Raw genomic sequence first — 18000 nt, 5'->3', positions numbered from 1 at the left:
AGTGCAAAGCAGTTTGTTTCATTGTTGCCTGATCTAATTTGAGAGGTCACTGTTTATCAAGTCAACATGTGATGTGTGTCATTTGTTCTTAATCTGCCAATAATACCTCAGTTGATACATCAAAGGGAGATAAACACTTTGAATTGGGGGGGGGGGGGGGGGGGTAAAGATGGAATCAGGTAACAAAAGCTGATTGATTGCAGTTTCCATGGAAACTACTTTTATGTAGACAGTTGAAGAGAAACTGCATCTCCAGAACTTAAATAATAAATACTGAGCAAAAGTATGGAAGTCCCGTGTAAATTGTTTATGTAACATGTAATGGAGTTTTCCAAATATACCCATGCTAGCACATTGAACAACAAACTTCACTTTGTATGATTTAATATATGAATAAGCCATAGTGCTGATAAAATTTTCAAAGTATTGCGTGGGGCTAGTTTTTATAATTTTGGTCAGCAGCCTTGAATTAAGTTCTTTTCTGACTGTTTATTCAGTAAAAACATAGCTAGAAAGACGTTTTTGTGGCTTCCACTGTTTGCTTCTTAAAAATTTATCCACAATGGAGGTCTGTGTGTGTGGGAGGGTGAAGAATAGCAGGAGTGGGAGAAGTGGTTTAGTGGAAACAGAAAGTGGTAAGTAGAGATTATAAAGACAGGTACAGGCAAGACATTTCTATCATGCCACAGTGTTTGTATGAAAAGATGAGAAAATTGTAGGAGTTTTAGCATGAAAAGTGCGCATGGAAAATGATTAAATTTTGCCAAGAGAAACAATGCAGTGATACAGCACGCGATATTAAGAGGCGGAACGTTGAAAGACGAGCTATCACACGTTGATTTAACAATCAGCTTGCATGAGGTTGTTCAAAAGGTGTATATTTAAAAATAAAAAAAATCTCAAGGCCTTGGCTTATGTTTGATACAAGTTAAGAGTGGAATGCTGTAAAAACAAACAAACATTGACGCCAAGGTGCCAGTCATGTGGCGACCCCATGGCGACCAGCACCGCCTTTCATTTCAGCGTTATCGTTTGATCTCTGACCCAGTCTCTATGGATTGATAATGTGTTGATCTAATCTGGGTAATAGTTACAACTAGATCAACACAGCACAGCAGTGGGGAGACCTGGGGCAGAGAAAGGGGGGGGGGGGGGAGGATGACAGGAAACCTAGTTTTAACTGAGATGTAAAAGCTTTCACAAAAACAGGGCAGAAAATATTTTGGTGTGAGCTTGTACGTGCGCATGCGTGCATGTACAAATATAGATAATATAATCTGACATGCATTGCGTACCCCACACATGCATATATATATATATATAAATACATGAATATGATTATATTATAGCTCCAAGAAAAATAATAGTCAGAAACTTGAAACATCATTGTTAAAGAGAAGATGGGTGGGGGGTGGAGAGTAGGAGGGGGGAGAGGTCGAGGAGAATATCATCTATATACAACATGTTTTCTGTTGACACGAGTCCAGTCATGTGACCGATCAGGAAGGTGAGATACCAAGTATTTTATTGGATATAAAAATGTCGGCTATCAGCTGTGATATCTGAGGACAATGACTGGTGATATAACCTGGTGATATGATGTCTGTGGGCAGGACTCTGATCGGAGAAGTTACATTCAACAAGTGTGTCTGTGACCAGTGTGTGGTGGTTTACTTGGGTTCAGACTGAGACCCTGGGGGAAGGTACTGGTATCACATGATTCAAATACAGTATTGATTAGGCTAGAAATACCACTGTTGTTGTTGAATCACTGGTTTTAATTGATATCATTTGTGATTGAGTCATTTGTCCAGTAATTCATCAGATCAAATCATTGAGTAACGGCTGTTGACTTTTCGACTGTTTCTGTCATTTTCTACAGCACAGGTAAACTTTGTTGTTCATATCCCAGAAAACTGAGTTATCACTGTGTGTGTTCTATTGCCATTGTGTCCAGTATTTTCAGGTATGTCAGCGTCAGGTGTGTTTTGAGGTGTTATGTTTGATTAAGGGGTGTGTTGTAATCACCAAGCTATGAGACCAGGTAAATAATTCATGACATACAGAATAGGGATATCATTGCAGATTGGATGCTAGTTAAGCTCTTTGAGATAAGTGCTGTGTAATTATTTACAAATTTACTGATGTAAGGTTTATTTTAGTTTTTTTTTCTTCCTTTGGTAAAGGGGACGGGTTTGGACATGTATTTTGGTGGTACTGTAATATTATTTCACAGCTAGGCAAAAGCCTGTTAGAGTTAATAAGATTGGTTGTTTTAGGAACCATTTGATCAGAACCATTTGATCCGTGGACTAACTAGTCCTTGGATCAAATATGGGCCGTACTTGATATTGGATCCCTGCTCCCACATGCCATTCCTGCAGGGGCAGAACAAGTAAATCTCGGCATGCTTTTAATTGGGTTGCGCCATATTTTATCCATGGGCTACAAATCAGCTGGTTCTAAACAGGTCCTTACAAGCCTATTGGACTCGGAGTTAGTAAGATTGGTTAAGATTTACATTGTTGTATCAATAATAACCTGCCTGTGGTTACAGGAATTTGAAAACATTCAACAAATTGGACAATATACTTGTAAAGAATTAGACGTGGGAAGAATAAGTGCTTCTTTTATCAGATATTTATTGAATACGGAAAGCACAAAGAGGAAGTTTGTGCTGCACATTCAGATTTGTTTAAATTTTCTTGAATAAGAAAGACAGATTAAGTGCCTTTAAATTAAGAGGTCACTTTACAAGATAGCAACTGACCAGGAACTATCAGCTTCCTGGTTTCTCCTATATATACACAAGGAAACTGATCATTTAAATATTGAGAAATGTGAGGAAGAAAGCAAAAGTTATTTATCGAAATTCCATATTAGGGCCAGGTAAATTATTCCCATAATACTGTGAAACTAAACTTAAACTGAAATAGTTTTTAGAACGGAAGTTAAAGCCATTGGATATAGTTGGGATTCCCAATTTTTCAAAGAAAAACTTGAAAAAGGCTGAATTTTCTTGTGATTGCTATTCAAAGCAATTTCTTGGTAAAAGAAATTTAAAGGAGAGATAATCATAATGGAGCAGGGTGGTACAAAGATACTGAATACACTTGCTGGCTGCTTGCCAACCTATCTGACTTGTTTTGAAGAAAGAAGTTCAGATGAAAGCATAATAAGAGGTAAATATTACGAGCCCTAGTTTATCCATACATTTGGCTCGAGGAATGGAGGACAGTTTATTCTCATGAAGATGAAGGTATCACTGTGTGTTCGCAGTTTTATGACAATCCCTGTGAACACAGCTGGTGGTATCTCTATCTCCATGATGACTTGCAACTTTAGGAGAAACCAGGCTCCATTGGCAGCCATGATGACTGTGCATGCTGGGAGAAAAGTTTTAATGTGTAATATAATTAAGTGTTTATAAGGTTTAAGAAAGTCTGTTTTATTTTTTTGGTCTACCTTGATTTAATTGTGCTTTAGGACAGACCATGAACATTAAGATAATCTTTGAATTGTTTTTTTCCCCGCTGTTTAATCTTTTCCTTATCAAGTATGGGTGTTTTAATAAGTAACTAAAGTAGCTTACCTGATAATTATGTGCCAACTTTGTGTTTGGTTAGAAATAATTTCCATACAATGTAAATTCAGCAAAACTTCATCCATATTAGATTGCTTATTTGTTGCTATTTGAGTGATTGTAAGCAGTGGCAGTTTAAGTCATGAATATTAGAATTTCAGACAATATAAACCTGGTGGATATTATCAAATATGATACAGTATATTTAGTTAACTATGTTTGGCAATGTTTTACCAGCAGTCTAACATTATCCATGCCCAGAATATACCAGTAGTGCATCCTACATGTGACTGTTGCTATGGTGTAAATGCATTATCTGGTATATGACTGGTCCTGGATACATACAGCAGAGGTTACCTTGGAAACTGTTGCTATAGTGTTAATGCATTATCTGGTATATGACTGGTCCTGGATATATACAGCAGAGGTTACCTTGGAAACTGTTGCAATAGTGTTAATGCATTATCTGGTATATGACTGGTCCTGGATATATACAGCACCAAAAAGAAAAAGATGGATATAACATGCACTCTCAGATTGAGAAGAAGATGCAATCTACTGATTATGGCGCTTGGCTTATTTAGAATTTAACCTGAAAATAAAACACATTTTGCTGCATGAAACTGGTTCTCAAGGCTTGCTGAAGCGCCGTCTCTCTCAACCAAGAACCTGCTCTCCTCTGTGGCAGTGTGGTTAGCTGGTTGAGTAAATCCAGTCAACCGCTGACTACACTACCTTAGAGTGGATCAACATGGCTGCCAGAGATTCAAAGTTTTGGGAACTTTCTGCAACTTGATTCACTTGAAGAGATAATTAACCCACAAAAGGAGCACATTTTAAGATATAAATATTACAGAAAACTTTGAGGTTCCAGCTGGGAGTATCTGGAGTGCTGTCTGTGATTGATGATGAAAATGGCCATATACAAAACAGTGACAAGTGCTGTACATTACATAAAATATGTATGAAGAGCTTGACTGTGTGTTATTCTTGGCATTTGTCATGAGAAGAAAAAATTTTGTTTCAGCCCTTCTTTTTTACCTGCTGAGCAAGATGGTGCACCATAACCCAGACGTTATTATTCATGAGTATTTCTTACCCCTTACCTTTTGCACTTTTCATTGACCACACTGTTTTCTCTCTCGTTACAGGGCAGCTTACGTGTCCTTCGCTGGTCTCCTAATGCGCCTCCAAGGTGACGCTAACAACCTCCATGGCTTTGAGGTAGACCAACATGTGTATCTACTGATGAAGAAGCTAGCCTTCTAGTTGTAAGGTTTCACCATGGAGCATATGTTTGGACTGAAGTGACATTGAGCTAGTGGGGATGTATACAGTATGAAGAAATGAGGAACTCTGGAATTCCTCGTGGAAAATCAAATTATATGATATGGATCACATTCCGACCTAGCAAGTTGGGATTGCTGTCTGTAGGAGAGACTTCATGATGGTTGCAGCGTGTTTGGTATTTTATGGTTAAATTGGTCTTAAAAAACCAATATGGCCTTGTTCCATGTGGTTTCTATGAGACAGGACAGTATGATGATACAATATATTGCATTGAATATTTACTGTAACCGTCACCTTGAAGTATTGAAAGTGAGGACTACACACCTGGTGTTTGCTGTAATTGTTACAAGTTACGTTTTAATACTGGAAGTGAGACTGAAAGTTAGATAACAGTATGTATGCATGTCAAATAATAGTCACTTATCACTGCCAAAACTGAAACTTAGCAATATTTTAATTTTACTCTGCAATTTAGTGCAAACTGCCAAATTTTGGCATTTGTTAGTCACGCCCCTTCTAATGGAGTTTTTCCTTTCTTTTTTTTTTCACCGTGGAGCTTCTGTGCAGTAGAGCTAGTAGCTATCATGGCAAATGTAAAACCTTGTGCACTACCCTCACATTCTGCCTTGAAGTAGACCGTAGTCTTCCTTTCTTTTTTAATTATTTTCTTTTTGACTGACATATTGGAAATAGTCATTAAGAACATTGTGCAGGTTTATATACTTTCATTTTGTGCAAAATCATCATCCTTGTTCATAATTTTACAATCTCCAAGCCATGGTTCTATTTATATATGTTTAATAGAATCCAATCAGTATCTATGGTATCAGCAGGCCAGCTATCAGGGTGTCCTGATAGGCCAACATCAATAGGGTATCATGAGATACGGCCATGAATGGGATGTGATACTCAATCACTGATAAGTCCATGCAAGTATAAAATGGAGCAAAGTATTTCCTGATTTTGGGAATAAATTGGTTCTTGTCCTTTGTTTAAGTTTATTATTGTACTGTTGCAATCACTTGTGGAATTTAATACCAGATATGGTCATCATGTTTAAAATTAAGTGTTGAGGAGTCACTGTGTTATATTTTAAAGATAATTATGTACTGTTATAAAATGTTATCAGTCAGCATCATTGGTAACATATTCCTTTGGTTTTGTGCAACTAAAGTGTAATGTTATTTAATGAGTCACAGCAAATTCCATTTTTATCTTTTTTTTTTTTTTACAAATACAATAAATTCTTTTTAAAAAAAGTGCATGTTGTGATTTTTCCTTTATTGCCCTCTGACATATGCCCACAAACATTTCTTGTTCAAGAGTGCAGTTAAGAATTACATCAGTTTCGATGTTTCTTAGCTCATGCCCTAAAACATTTTTCAGTCTAAGTCCCTTTCATAGATGAATGGTAAGCCAATCAACAATAATTTAGATCCATAGAGAGAAAGTTTTAAATGACAGAAATCCCAATTGATGTTGTATATCAACCAAACAACCAAACTGGGGTAGCACTAGCAATTTTTTTCTTTAGCCAAATTGCTACTTTTATCCCCACTTTTTTTCTCCAAATGTCTAAAATGTGACTTAAGCAAGACAAAAAAACCCTATATTGTTTAGCCAATTTAAGTCGATTTTAGCATTTGGCTAAATGGGTGAGTGTTAGTGCTATCCCAGCCAAGCCTGAACAGTTTTATGAAACAAAATGTATCATCCCCATTAATAATTATAGGTGTATCAATCCTGTTTCTTGGTGTCATCTCGGGGACTGAGGTCCAGAGACCCTCCCTCAGACTCTGTACTGGAGGACATGATGTCAAATGTTACCGTTTTCAGTAACTTATTTTCTGGTGGTGCAAGTTTCTGTTCAGTCTCGGTGTCACCCACTGGTTTTGTTACAACAGTGCTTTCCACTGGACTATTTTCATCACCCTTGTCCTTTGTAAAGTCAGAGCTGATTGGTTCACTTTGTTCACCTTTGACCTCTGGTTCTAAAGCCCCCTGAACCATATCTCTAAGAGACAAGGCAGCCAATTGGTCAGACGCTGGCTCAGTTTCTGAAACATTTCCTAGAACCTGTTCTTCTACCTCAGCCTGGACACCTGACTGACCCAGTGACTGGTGTGTGACATCTTCATTTGTCTGAACAACTGTAGGTGGCAGTCCTGCTGCCTCTGAAGTGACTGAAGATGGCACCACTGTAGCCTCTTCTTCTGTTTTGGACTTGTCATCTAAGTTTGAATGTTCAGAAGAGGGTGGTATATTTTCTGCAGCAAGCTGAGGCTCTGGGGGAGGTGGTGGTGCTTCTTCCACTTTTTCAGGCAATAGATGGCGCATTGGTTCCAGAATGTGATCAACATCAAGTACACCAAGACCCTGATAATGTAAAATTTCAGAGTGAACTCGAGTTCTCCATAGATAACTCCAAACTTATTAGTTATAATTGCATCTGAACCATCCTACTTTACACCGAGAAAGCTAAGACAAAAATGGTACCCACGGAAAAAACTATGACTACAAACATATTAATCTGCATTGTGTGAGAAGTTACTAATTCTTCACACAAAATGTTCCACTGATAATTTTCATAAAGAGCAAGAAGTCAACTGATGCCTACAAACTACCAGAACTAAACACTAAGTTTGTTTCCTAATGTACGATGCCCCCCTCCCCCCATGCTTACCATTTTATTAATATCGACAGCGGTGACCCCCAGAGTAAGCCCCAGCTGTGAGGGAGGGAACAGTGCCTGCAGGCACCTGTTAAAATAAGGCACCAACTCCTCAGCAAACAGCTGACAAAACTTCACAAAGTTCTCATGTTCTTTCTCGTTGAGTGCTCCTTCCTCTGCCCTGCAAAACACAACATCACATGTCAGCTTTGGCCAGAAAATAATCTGTTATGAAATCTGTCGCCCAAGTCATATTGAACATCTTTAGTGGCCATATGGAAAAAATCTCTCCATAACTATCATACAGTTATATTGTTTTCCACATCTCTATCTAAGTTTCATCATATTACAAGTAAAACTATGGCTCAATGTTGCAACTAACACAATTACAGCATCAACTTTAAACACAATAATAGAATATACCTGTAGAGGCCAGTACAATGAATGTCCCAGCTCACACATGTCATGTGTAACACACTGTCACATCACTCACCTGTGGAAAGCCAGTATGATCTCCACCACCTTACACAGTGACACCTGGAGGACAGTGGCAACATCACAGGCCAGAGAGAGAGGCACACACAGTCTGAGGTCATTGAAGGCTGTCAGGATATAATTACAGTACAAAGCAAGAGGCTGGTGCTCCATTAGACTGAGAGGGGGGTTCAAAGATGATGCCTGAGAATAATATACATTGTTATTAATTTCAGTGAAATCTTTATACAGAGTAGAAACTGTTTGAAGTGTTATAGTTCTAGAATGACTGACATCAAGTTACTCCCACTGGCTGTACAAACTTCAAGAGATCAACTTAATTTTGTAATTTTTATTTTCATCACATAACTTTCAAAATACATTTACTTTCAGTTCTCACTGGCCATACTGTCTGGACAAACTTCAAGATTTCAACTTAATTGTATTTTTTTCTTTTTATCAGATTTACATAAGAATTCAGATACCAGTCATTGTAAAGTTCCTTTATACAAGTTTGGAAGCGTATATTTATATTCCTTATTGATCAGAGTACTAAATAAGGGAGCACCCCCCCCCCCCACACACACACACACACACACAAACACACACACACACAAACACACACATACACACACCTGTATCCCCATGGAGTATGCAGCACTGGAGAACCCTGCAGACACAAACACACACACATACACACACACACAAACACACACATACACACACCTGTATCCCCATGGAGTATGCGGCGCTGGAGAACCCTGCAGACACCGTCAGGAAGGAGTATGTCTGCATCGTCTCATCAAACCTGGAAGGTGAAAATACAGGAAAATTTCTGTTCTTTCCTGTTTTTGGCGTAGCTGAGCTAAATGTCAAAGCAGCTTAACTTATTATTTTCATTAGTTTATTTAAACTCTTTTTTTCCCTTTTGGAGGGGGGAGAGAGGTGCTATAGTGGATTATTACCTATTGGAGGCCTCATCTACAGCCTGTTGAAATGAAGCCAGTGCAGCTTTCTGGAACACTGGTGCCAGCAGACCCCTGAAGTCTGCTCCAACTCTGCTAAATGACAGCCCAAAGTACATACACTGTCCCAGGACTGAGTCCAGACGACCTCCCACACCACGCTGCAAGTCTTGCTTCAGAGTCTCTAGAAACTGGGAGATCTGGGAATAAGGAGAAGAGTGAATACTAACAGTGCATATAACACGGTACACAGTTTATAAATCCAGTAATCCCTCAATTTTTCACAAAATTTAGTAGACTATGAACTTGAAGTTGAAAAACAAATATTGGGTTTGCTTCATTTCTGTGGTAGACCTACTAACCTTGTGAACCACCCAGCCATGAAATAAGGCTCCTTCATTAGGTCCATCCTCTTTAGTGGTCAGTAATGGATCATCATCAGAGAAGATGGCACGGTACTGCGTGATAATATCAAACAGATGAACACGGCTGGTCTCTATGGTCTTAGTGATGTGGTAATAAGCTGAAGGAAATAGTTCAATCACTGAGATATTTGATAATATTAAACAGGTGGACACGACTTGTCTCTATGGTCTTAGTAATGTGGTAATAAGCTGAAGGAAATAGTTCAATCACTGAGATATTTGATAATATTAAACAGGTGGACACGACTTGTCTTAATGGTCTTAGTGATGTGGTAATAAGCTGAAGGAAATAGTTCAATCACTGAGATATTTGATAATATTAAACAGGTGGACACGACTTGTCTTAATGGTCTTAGTGATGTGGTAATAAGCTGAAGGAAATAGTTCAATCACTGAGATATTTGATAATATTAAACAGGTGGACACGACTTGTCTCTATGGTCTTAGTGATGTGGTAATAAGCTGAAGGAAATAGTTCAATCACTGAGATATTTGATAATATTAAACAGGTGGACACGACTTGTCTCTATGGTCTTAGTGATGTGGTAATAAGCTGAAGGAAATAGTTCAATCACTGAGATATTTGATAATATTAAACAGGTGGACACGACTTGTCTTAATGGTCTTAGTGATGTGGTAATAAGCTGGAGGAAATAGTTCAATCACTGAGATATTTGACAGTTGAGACAGTACTTGTTTTCTTTCCCTAACTGTTGACAATGTACCTGAAAATTTACTAGGCATTTATGAGTCTGATAACATTATTTACAAAAACATGTTGCAAGAAATGAGAATGATAATCATGCTGAATTTGATAGAACTTATGTCCAGTTCAAGTGCACTAATTAGGATCTAAAACACAGAGAGCTGACAGCATGTTTCTTTGAGATAATCACTCCAATGCATTGCCACTTACCATCTTCCGCTGGTATAGCATTCAGCAAACTCTGAAACCAGGTGTCTCTGGCCTGCAAGAGGAGAACACAATACTTTATTTTTAAATATCAAAATAATAAGATTCAAGCGATGCATATCTCTTACAGTGACAGACTTATGTATTATGCTTAATTATAGCAACTGTTTCTCACAAAAAACAATCTACTAATTTCATTACAATCTTAATTATATTTATTACATTATCAAAAAGCTTCTTATCCAAAACATAACTTCCACTTTTGTCAAAGTTTTGTGTAACACAAACCATCACAACCCCTTTCTGATGAAGACTTCTACCTTTACTTCTTAGACAGTTAACATGAAAAAAGTTCATACCTGCAAAAACTTAATCCTGAGCTCAGCCTCAGAGAACAAGTCCATTCTCCTGAGGTAGCCAATCACACGCAGGCAGGCAGGCAGCTGGATGTTGGCGCGTAGCTGCTGTATTAACTGGTTCAACATTAACTGCATGGAATTCTTCACCTCACTGACTATGTTCTGGAGGTTATCAGATGAACAGGAATATTTTGGTAAATAACAGTTACAGGTTAAAACAGAAGTTTTTTAATTGTTTTTTTAACTTTATATTTTGTCTTCAATAGTTCATGTGACACTGAAATTCAATGTTGAATGAAATCTTGATATTTGAAGATAAAATGTCAATATTTTTTTACTTGGCTATAGATAAATTTTATTTAACTGTGCTGGTTATCTTAATATTCTCAGCAAGCATTTAACAATTGAAGTCCTAAATATATTAGCAGCCTAAAATCTGGTCTTGTACAATCACATTATTCACACCACTCACCAAAATCACAGGTATACTGGAATGTTTCTTCTCTAGTCTCTTCACGTGAGCTGCCAGCTCCAGCGCCTCCTCGTAGTACCCATTTCTGACACAAGTGTCCATTAACTGGGGCATCTCCAGGATCTCCAGTAACTGGGTATGACGCTGCAGGGTCAGGGAGTTCATACGACGACTGGAATGCAATATCATTGTACAAAAGCATTCTGGGATACATTGGCAAAATTATGCATTTGAAAATAGTAGAAACAAGTTTATTCCACATAAATATAAGTTATCATGGAAACTTGGAATTATCTATCAATTATCTTGGAATCCCACACAAACTTACAAAGGCATGGGCACACACTTTCACAAACTGATAAATATGTAAGTTCAACAGTTGAAAATTTGAAATATTGAGAAAGAAAAATTACTTTCCACCCACCTAGAGCTGATTTCCTGAGCCTTGGTCAAGAACTGATGACACTGAGTGGACAGTGTTGGTAATTTCTCCAACATTCCACCAACATGCTTCTCTATGATCTGAAACTGAAGAATTCAACAAAATATAGATTCTAAGTTAATAAAAATGTAGCTTGTAACATAACATGTGGCTTTTTTACGAAACAAATGATACTCAGAAAATATTTTCAACTCTTGTGAAGTTAAAATTTTCACAATTCAAATTCCACACCAACGGACCAGTCATACAGAAAGAATTTCTTGAACTTAAATGTCACCATTTTATAATGAATCTAAAATGCGTATTTACATACTTATACAAACATAGTACTTGAGTTTAATATGTCAGTACTGAATTCATCTGGATAGCCTCATTCCCTGATGAAGATGCTATGTTAGACATAGGGCGTATTCCCAGACATTTAGATCGATCTATCCCCCTGGGGAGTCTCACTAGATTACTGTCAGATAATCCGGCTTAAATGTCTGGTAATTAACTTTCGTGCCCGCTCAGCTGACAGCTATTTAGCGTGAACCCCCAAGGAGTTTGGTCGATCTAGTTTGGATTGATCTAATCTCTGGGAACAGGGTCATAGAAATATTGGAGGTAAAACTATTGCAATATCAGGCTGTTGACTGAAGAAAAATCACCTCATTCTTATACATATTAATATTAATTTTGATATGCCACCCTTTTTACTCCCATCCCTTCTAAAACAGCCACACACCCTTGTAAACATGTATGCACATACACAAACACACACTGACACAACATTACCATTCCTTGAAAATAAAAAATTAACAACAATAATAGAAAAGTCCTATATGCTGTTCTACCTACATCCTGATATATGTCTCTAGAGCATTCTGCAGTTTGGATAAAAGTTTTATAATTGTGGAAAGCAAGGTTCTGGGTTTGCTCCAAGATCTGAGCTCTGTCTTCAGCTAGTCTGTCTGGCTCACGACCTGAAAGGAATTTTAAATTTTACCAAAACAGCACTTAATCATTATAACTATAATTCTGTTCAAATGCTCAAAGATTAATTAAACGTGTAGTTATTACTTAGATTTTAATTAACCTCTTAGTTCCAAATGGGATGTAAAATTATATTCAGTTGGACTTTGAATGTTACATGTATTTATCTAAGCAGGATCTATCCCCTGGGACCCTGAGTTACCTAATTTATCCACTCCAAAAGAACTGAGCTCTGCCAGGTACTGTGCAAAGTCTGGGTTGTCCCGCCAGTTGTCTGAAATTGTGGAAAGAAAATCATTTACATACAGCACTGATTAATATTGACATGTATTTACGAGCACATAGATTATTTCACTAAGACGTATCAGGGGACAGCTGCACTGCAAAGGTATCAGCTGTCTAATGAGCCAATATAAAGGTTTTGTGTGGTTAGTAGAGCCATCAACTGGTGAAGATTACAGCCCAGCGCTGGACTCAATAAAAGTCAAAGTTTGGACTAATCTCAAAAGCCTGCCGATACATCATACAAAGTCGTAATGGCAGTATACAAAAGTTACGACTCTGCTATTAAAATTCAATCTACAGTTACACTGGAATAAAGGTATACAAGCCTTGATTAGATCTTACCTGGAAATGAATCCTTGAATATCGTGGAAATAATACTTTCGTCTTCCACGTCAAATACCCCAGCCATTTCCCTGGATCCTCGTCAGCCTGATTGTATGATAGATGGCGCAGTATTCAACGACAATCCTCAACCAGTGTCGTGACAACTAGCTACTCTTGGCTGTCAACTAACTTGGTGAAAGGTACACTCCATTGATTTTGAAATCCCCAAAAATGCCCATTTTTGCCATCCACAGCTTCTTATTAAACCTAACGTACGCCTTTAACATTTTAACCCCTTTAATATTTTAGGAGCGTACCTACGTACGTAGCTGTGTCGATTTTTTTTCTTTAGAGCTTTTATAGGAAAAAGGTTGTTGTTATAATGACTGGCCAGTTATTTTAAGTTAAACTCGAGTTTATAAATCTTATCAAAGACCGAATCCAAACCCAGAGGGGGGGGGGGGGTAGGAAAATGATTCGTGAATGCGAAAAAATTGTTTATTTAACCGGGAAATACATTTCGTTGGTCAAACCTCATGGAGTGTACAGTACATGTACTATTAATGTCCTTTATAGACAACAAAACTACTGAGTAATACCCTAATAGTCAATTAAAAGGAAAAAACGATCAAGATCTTATTTTATCCAATTTTATCCAAATATACAATCTGTCTTTATCTGTGTATTTAAAGAGTCTTTGACCTTCTTAATACAACAACGACGAGTTGGAGCTTTCGAAAGTTTATTAAGCGACTGTTTTTTGGATACCATGGCGCCAAATAGGCCTACATTTATCAACTAGTGCCATATCTCTACCAGAACGTTGAGGTCATGTATTTTTTTTTTTTTTTTTTTTTTTTTTTTTTTTTTTTTTTTTTTTTACATTTAAACGTCATCTTTTGCGTGATCGTAAAAATCATCCATTCTTCTTTTACAATCAAAAGTCCAACATGTAGGCCTATTTATACAGGTACACTGCATGGCAATCCCTGTGAGCTCTTGTTAACTTCTCCCTAAAGTATCTAAGGAATATTTACATGTGTGCTAAACAGTTTGTAGCAAACTTAGGATTTGTGCATTCATTTTTCACATCAGTTAAATGATAATGGTGATGAAAACGAAAATGGATTGATAGCGTAATTTAATAATACTGTATATTATCTACAATGTATAGGTCCTGAAGCTTGATGAATAAAAACAAAATTGTTTAAAATTACTTAGGCCCCTACTAGTAGGCCTACACAATTCATTATATAGCATGAGATATTCCTGACCTTTAATTATAATTATAAATCAATTGATCAACTAATTAATTTATTATTTAATTATATTAATGGCTGTGCCCGACCCCAAATCTTATCACAAATCACGAGTGGGCTTGGCTCCAAATCGTCTCAAGTGACCAGTGGTCTCCCCCCCTCCCACTCCTGGTATATTCCGACTGCCAACACGTACCCACGTAGTTTCTTGACCAGTGCTTTGACCATGCATGAATACTCGTGAACTGATAATGAATATTCATGACCGACAACGACTCAAAACAAATTTCTTATTCTGTTCTAATTATGCAAAAGAAAATTCTAATTAAATCCCAAACTATTATTCCTGTCTTAATACTTAAAATACTGCTGTTTCTTTTTATTCAACGAATAATATAGATATATTTAATACATCGTATATCATGCATCAAGGTACTTTATACTAACAGTAATATTCAAATGGCTTATTAATAATGATGCAGCAATATACAACTACATGTACCTCGGCAACACTCTATACATAATTTTGAAACATACTGATTGGTTTATGAAATTTATATAACAATTAAAATATACGCATAAAGATGGCATATCGCTAGACATAGTATATACATAAAATAACCGATTTTCCAGCTTGAATATAAAATTTACCAAAAACGAATGGTATTTGACGGAGCATATAAGCCAAATAACCCTCTGATAACAGATTATGAGCTGAACCAATCAATTTACGAAAGTCCAACCGTTCTTTATAATCAAAATTTCCACTAAATTAAAACAAAATTGACTCATCGAGTATTGGATAAAAAACGTACTTATTGTTAGTTTAAAAAATTCACCCTTATACTCTGAATGCTTGCCTAAATTCTCAAAAAGCTTTATTGGCAAGGTGACTGTAGTCATTATAAATGGTGTCCACAAACAAGTGAGTCTGACAATATAGTGCATCTGGATTTTTCATAGCTGTTAAATATATGCTAAATCATTATTTACAATGTAAAAAACAAAGACCTCAACTTCACCTACACTTAATAACTTGCGAGGCATTTACTCATTTGATTTCACTTTAATTATTATTTGTGATTCCTGAATATGTACCCATTTAACTTTACAACAGACCTCATAAAAAGTTCAACAAATATCTTACACTTATCAGTTCGATACGAGGGCCCTCGTATTTCACTTAAACAGACAGTTCGTTAAAGAGGAATAAATTCCTTTTCAGTGTACAGCAAACATGTAAGATTTGTTTGATATAGCAATCACGTGCACTCATACGTTTGTTCAATTTCTTCAGCACCTGGTCAAAAGAAACATTTCCTTTTCTTTCCATGCTGTAACCTTTGAGGAGTTGAATGAACTGAGTCATCCACGGCGAACCTACATCGCTTCTCAGAGAGACATGGCCCGGGAGCGTCGAATATATAAGCAAGAAGTCTTCTCTCCATTCTAAACCGCTGTTTTTTTGTCCCTGCCACGAGTATCAGTGGTGTTTTGAGATGTACATCGTGCAATATCCTCCTGTGAAAGAGTCTGACACCGAGAGAAGAGGCCACATACAGCATACATGTAGGTGTCTAAAAGGGGATTGGGATAAGGAGAGACGCTTTAGGAGACGCTAACATACAGATGAAAATCAAAATTTTAATTTTAAAAAATAATTCTCATTTGGTTATATTGACACTGAGTAATATATCTGAAAAAAAAACCAAGGGAGTGTTTTTCATGGATAATCACATTAATATTCGATGAGAGGAATAAAGACAAGATAAGAAAACAATGTCTTCAATAATTCAAAGAAATGCCAGTCAATACTGAAACATATTACTTTTTGACGTCAAACAGTTTGATACAACAGCTCTTGTAGCGAATCGGTGATAAATCCAAAAAAACGCAGTGCTGTTACACTCCGATTTATAGTCTACGGTAATAGTACTCATTGTTCTAAAAATCGAAAATATAAACCTTACCTATGCCCGAATATATGCCGTACATTCAATGTCCCTGCCCTTTTGTCCTTCTAATTATTTCACAGAGAATCGAAACCATGAACAATCTGTTATATCTGGAACCAGTTCGTATTCTCCCCTAGCAGAAAAAGTGTCACTCCTAACGCCATGCGTAAAATGATACAAAATCGTGTAATGAACCAGTGTTCTTTATTCAACTTCTAAAGGGAATTTTTTCACAAAAATTACTGATTGCACCACCAATGAATAAACTAACCATAGTATTTTAGTATTTTATACAGTAAAACCTGGATTCGTAAGCGTCTGCGCAGTGATGGCGTTCCACATACGTTCAAAGATAATAAGAGATCATTTTTGTTTGCAGAACTATCCCTCAGTTATCCATTTCTCCAGTTTTCACCAGTTCAGTACATTTTGGCTGAGATAATTTCATTTCAACTCAGCACAGTTGCCAGTAACAGTTATGTACACTGCGTTAATAAACAGCATTTCATATCCAACGATGACTCTTCGTCTTTTTTATCAGTGAACCGCTACACTCTGGCTTTTGGGGGCGTGGTAAATTCGGTTCACATTCACGATAAACTTCAGTCTTCACTTTCGACCATGGTCTCGCTTCCCGTTTTCATCAAATTTGATGGCACGCAGTCCTCATTTGGATCAAGAAGGTTAGCTAATGCATAGGTTATTTTCGAAATCCAGAGGAACGCTTTGCTACCATTCTTCCTTATAAGAATAAGTGCAGTTCTGAAAGCTGTGCTTATTCCGGCAACACTAAACCAAATTGGTATTTTCCGCACAAGTAATTCAGTTTGCTTCTTCAACATTGTCCAGATACGAGTAGCAAAAGTGTCCGGTTGTTTTATTCGAACAATATATCCGTTTCTTATCTGATAAATCACCAATACTGCACTGACGACTGTCAGAAGAAAACTATATTCCGAAACGTAAGCAAAAAACACTGACATAACATAAAACCCGTAAGTGACTTCACCCTCAAAAAATGTTACAAGCGCAGTTAGGCCAACTAAAGTTGCAATGATACATGCAATCAAGTGACTGCAAGATATTTTGCATTCTCGGTTCTCTCTGAGGGCTTTGGTCTCTTCCGCGGACTTCTGTGTAACTGTTTTCTGACGATTTAACCACAAAATAGTCAAGTACAGTGCGTAAGCTATGACTATAAAACTTCCAGATATGCCGAGGAATCTCAGAAGAGTTCGGATGTAGAACATGATGCTCACAACAGCCAGTGGCATGGTGCACACTAAAAAAAGAATTTCTGGTGATGGTAAATAGAGCCAATGAGAGAGTGAATGTATGTATCACAGACAAGATTGACATCCAGACAGGCTTTAAATCTGCCTCGGCGAGATAATTGTCGTGATATCTTAGGCGTGAAAAACTTTTAGGTAATTTGAACTATTTAAAATAAACTATAAAATTTATGCCAAAGCACATATGGGACTGATATGCAGCCAAAAGGAAACCTATGTGAGGAAAAATAATAGAAACAATTTCATTTGTAACAACTGGATACAAGATACCACGGGTGGTTAAAAAAAAGATGTTCTTAACCATAGATTCTATAAC

At 37.1% G+C, this 18000-nt stretch overlaps 2 protein-coding genes across 6 annotated transcripts in view; one reads left to right on the top strand and one right to left on the bottom strand.

Moving 5' to 3' along the window:
• Positions 1-6122, top strand: part of LOC106179848 (DNA-directed RNA polymerases I, II, and III subunit RPABC3) — a 34551-nt gene extending 28429 nt beyond the window's left edge. For all 5 annotated transcript variants that reach the window (XM_087017347.1, XM_087017350.1, XM_087017348.1 and 2 more), the window contains exon 4: positions 4735-6122. In XM_087017347.1, coding sequence (XP_086873473.1) covers positions 4735-4852 — 118 coding nt within the window. In that variant the 3' untranslated portion in view covers positions 4853-6122. The remainder of the gene's footprint in view (positions 1-4734) is intronic.
• An 11-nt stretch (positions 6123-6133) lies between these two features.
• On the bottom strand, positions 6134-13354 carry LOC106171812 (conserved oligomeric Golgi complex subunit 8). Its single transcript, XM_087017334.1, has 13 exons — positions 13197-13354; positions 12772-12843; positions 12435-12559; positions 11577-11680; positions 11153-11324; positions 10681-10842; positions 10325-10376; positions 9346-9506; positions 8984-9183; positions 8745-8826; positions 8038-8222; positions 7557-7725; positions 6134-7249 (listed from the first exon to the last, which is right to left on the bottom strand). Exons 1-13 carry the CDS (start codon positions 13261-13263, stop codon positions 6611-6613), a joined length of 2190 nt encoding a protein of 729 aa, XP_086873460.1. The 5' UTR covers positions 13264-13354; the 3' UTR covers positions 6134-6610.
• Positions 13355-18000: the final 4646 nt, after the last annotated feature.

This window comes from Lingula anatina, chromosome 7, assembly GCF_051362555.1.
Source record: "Lingula anatina isolate TDL-2025a chromosome 7, LinAna3.0, whole genome shotgun sequence".
In the NCBI taxonomy this organism is placed as follows: domain Eukaryota; kingdom Metazoa; phylum Brachiopoda; class Lingulata; order Lingulida; family Lingulidae; genus Lingula; species Lingula anatina.
Note: the sequence above shows the minus strand (reverse complement) of the source record. Positions and strands in the feature narration are given on the sequence as shown.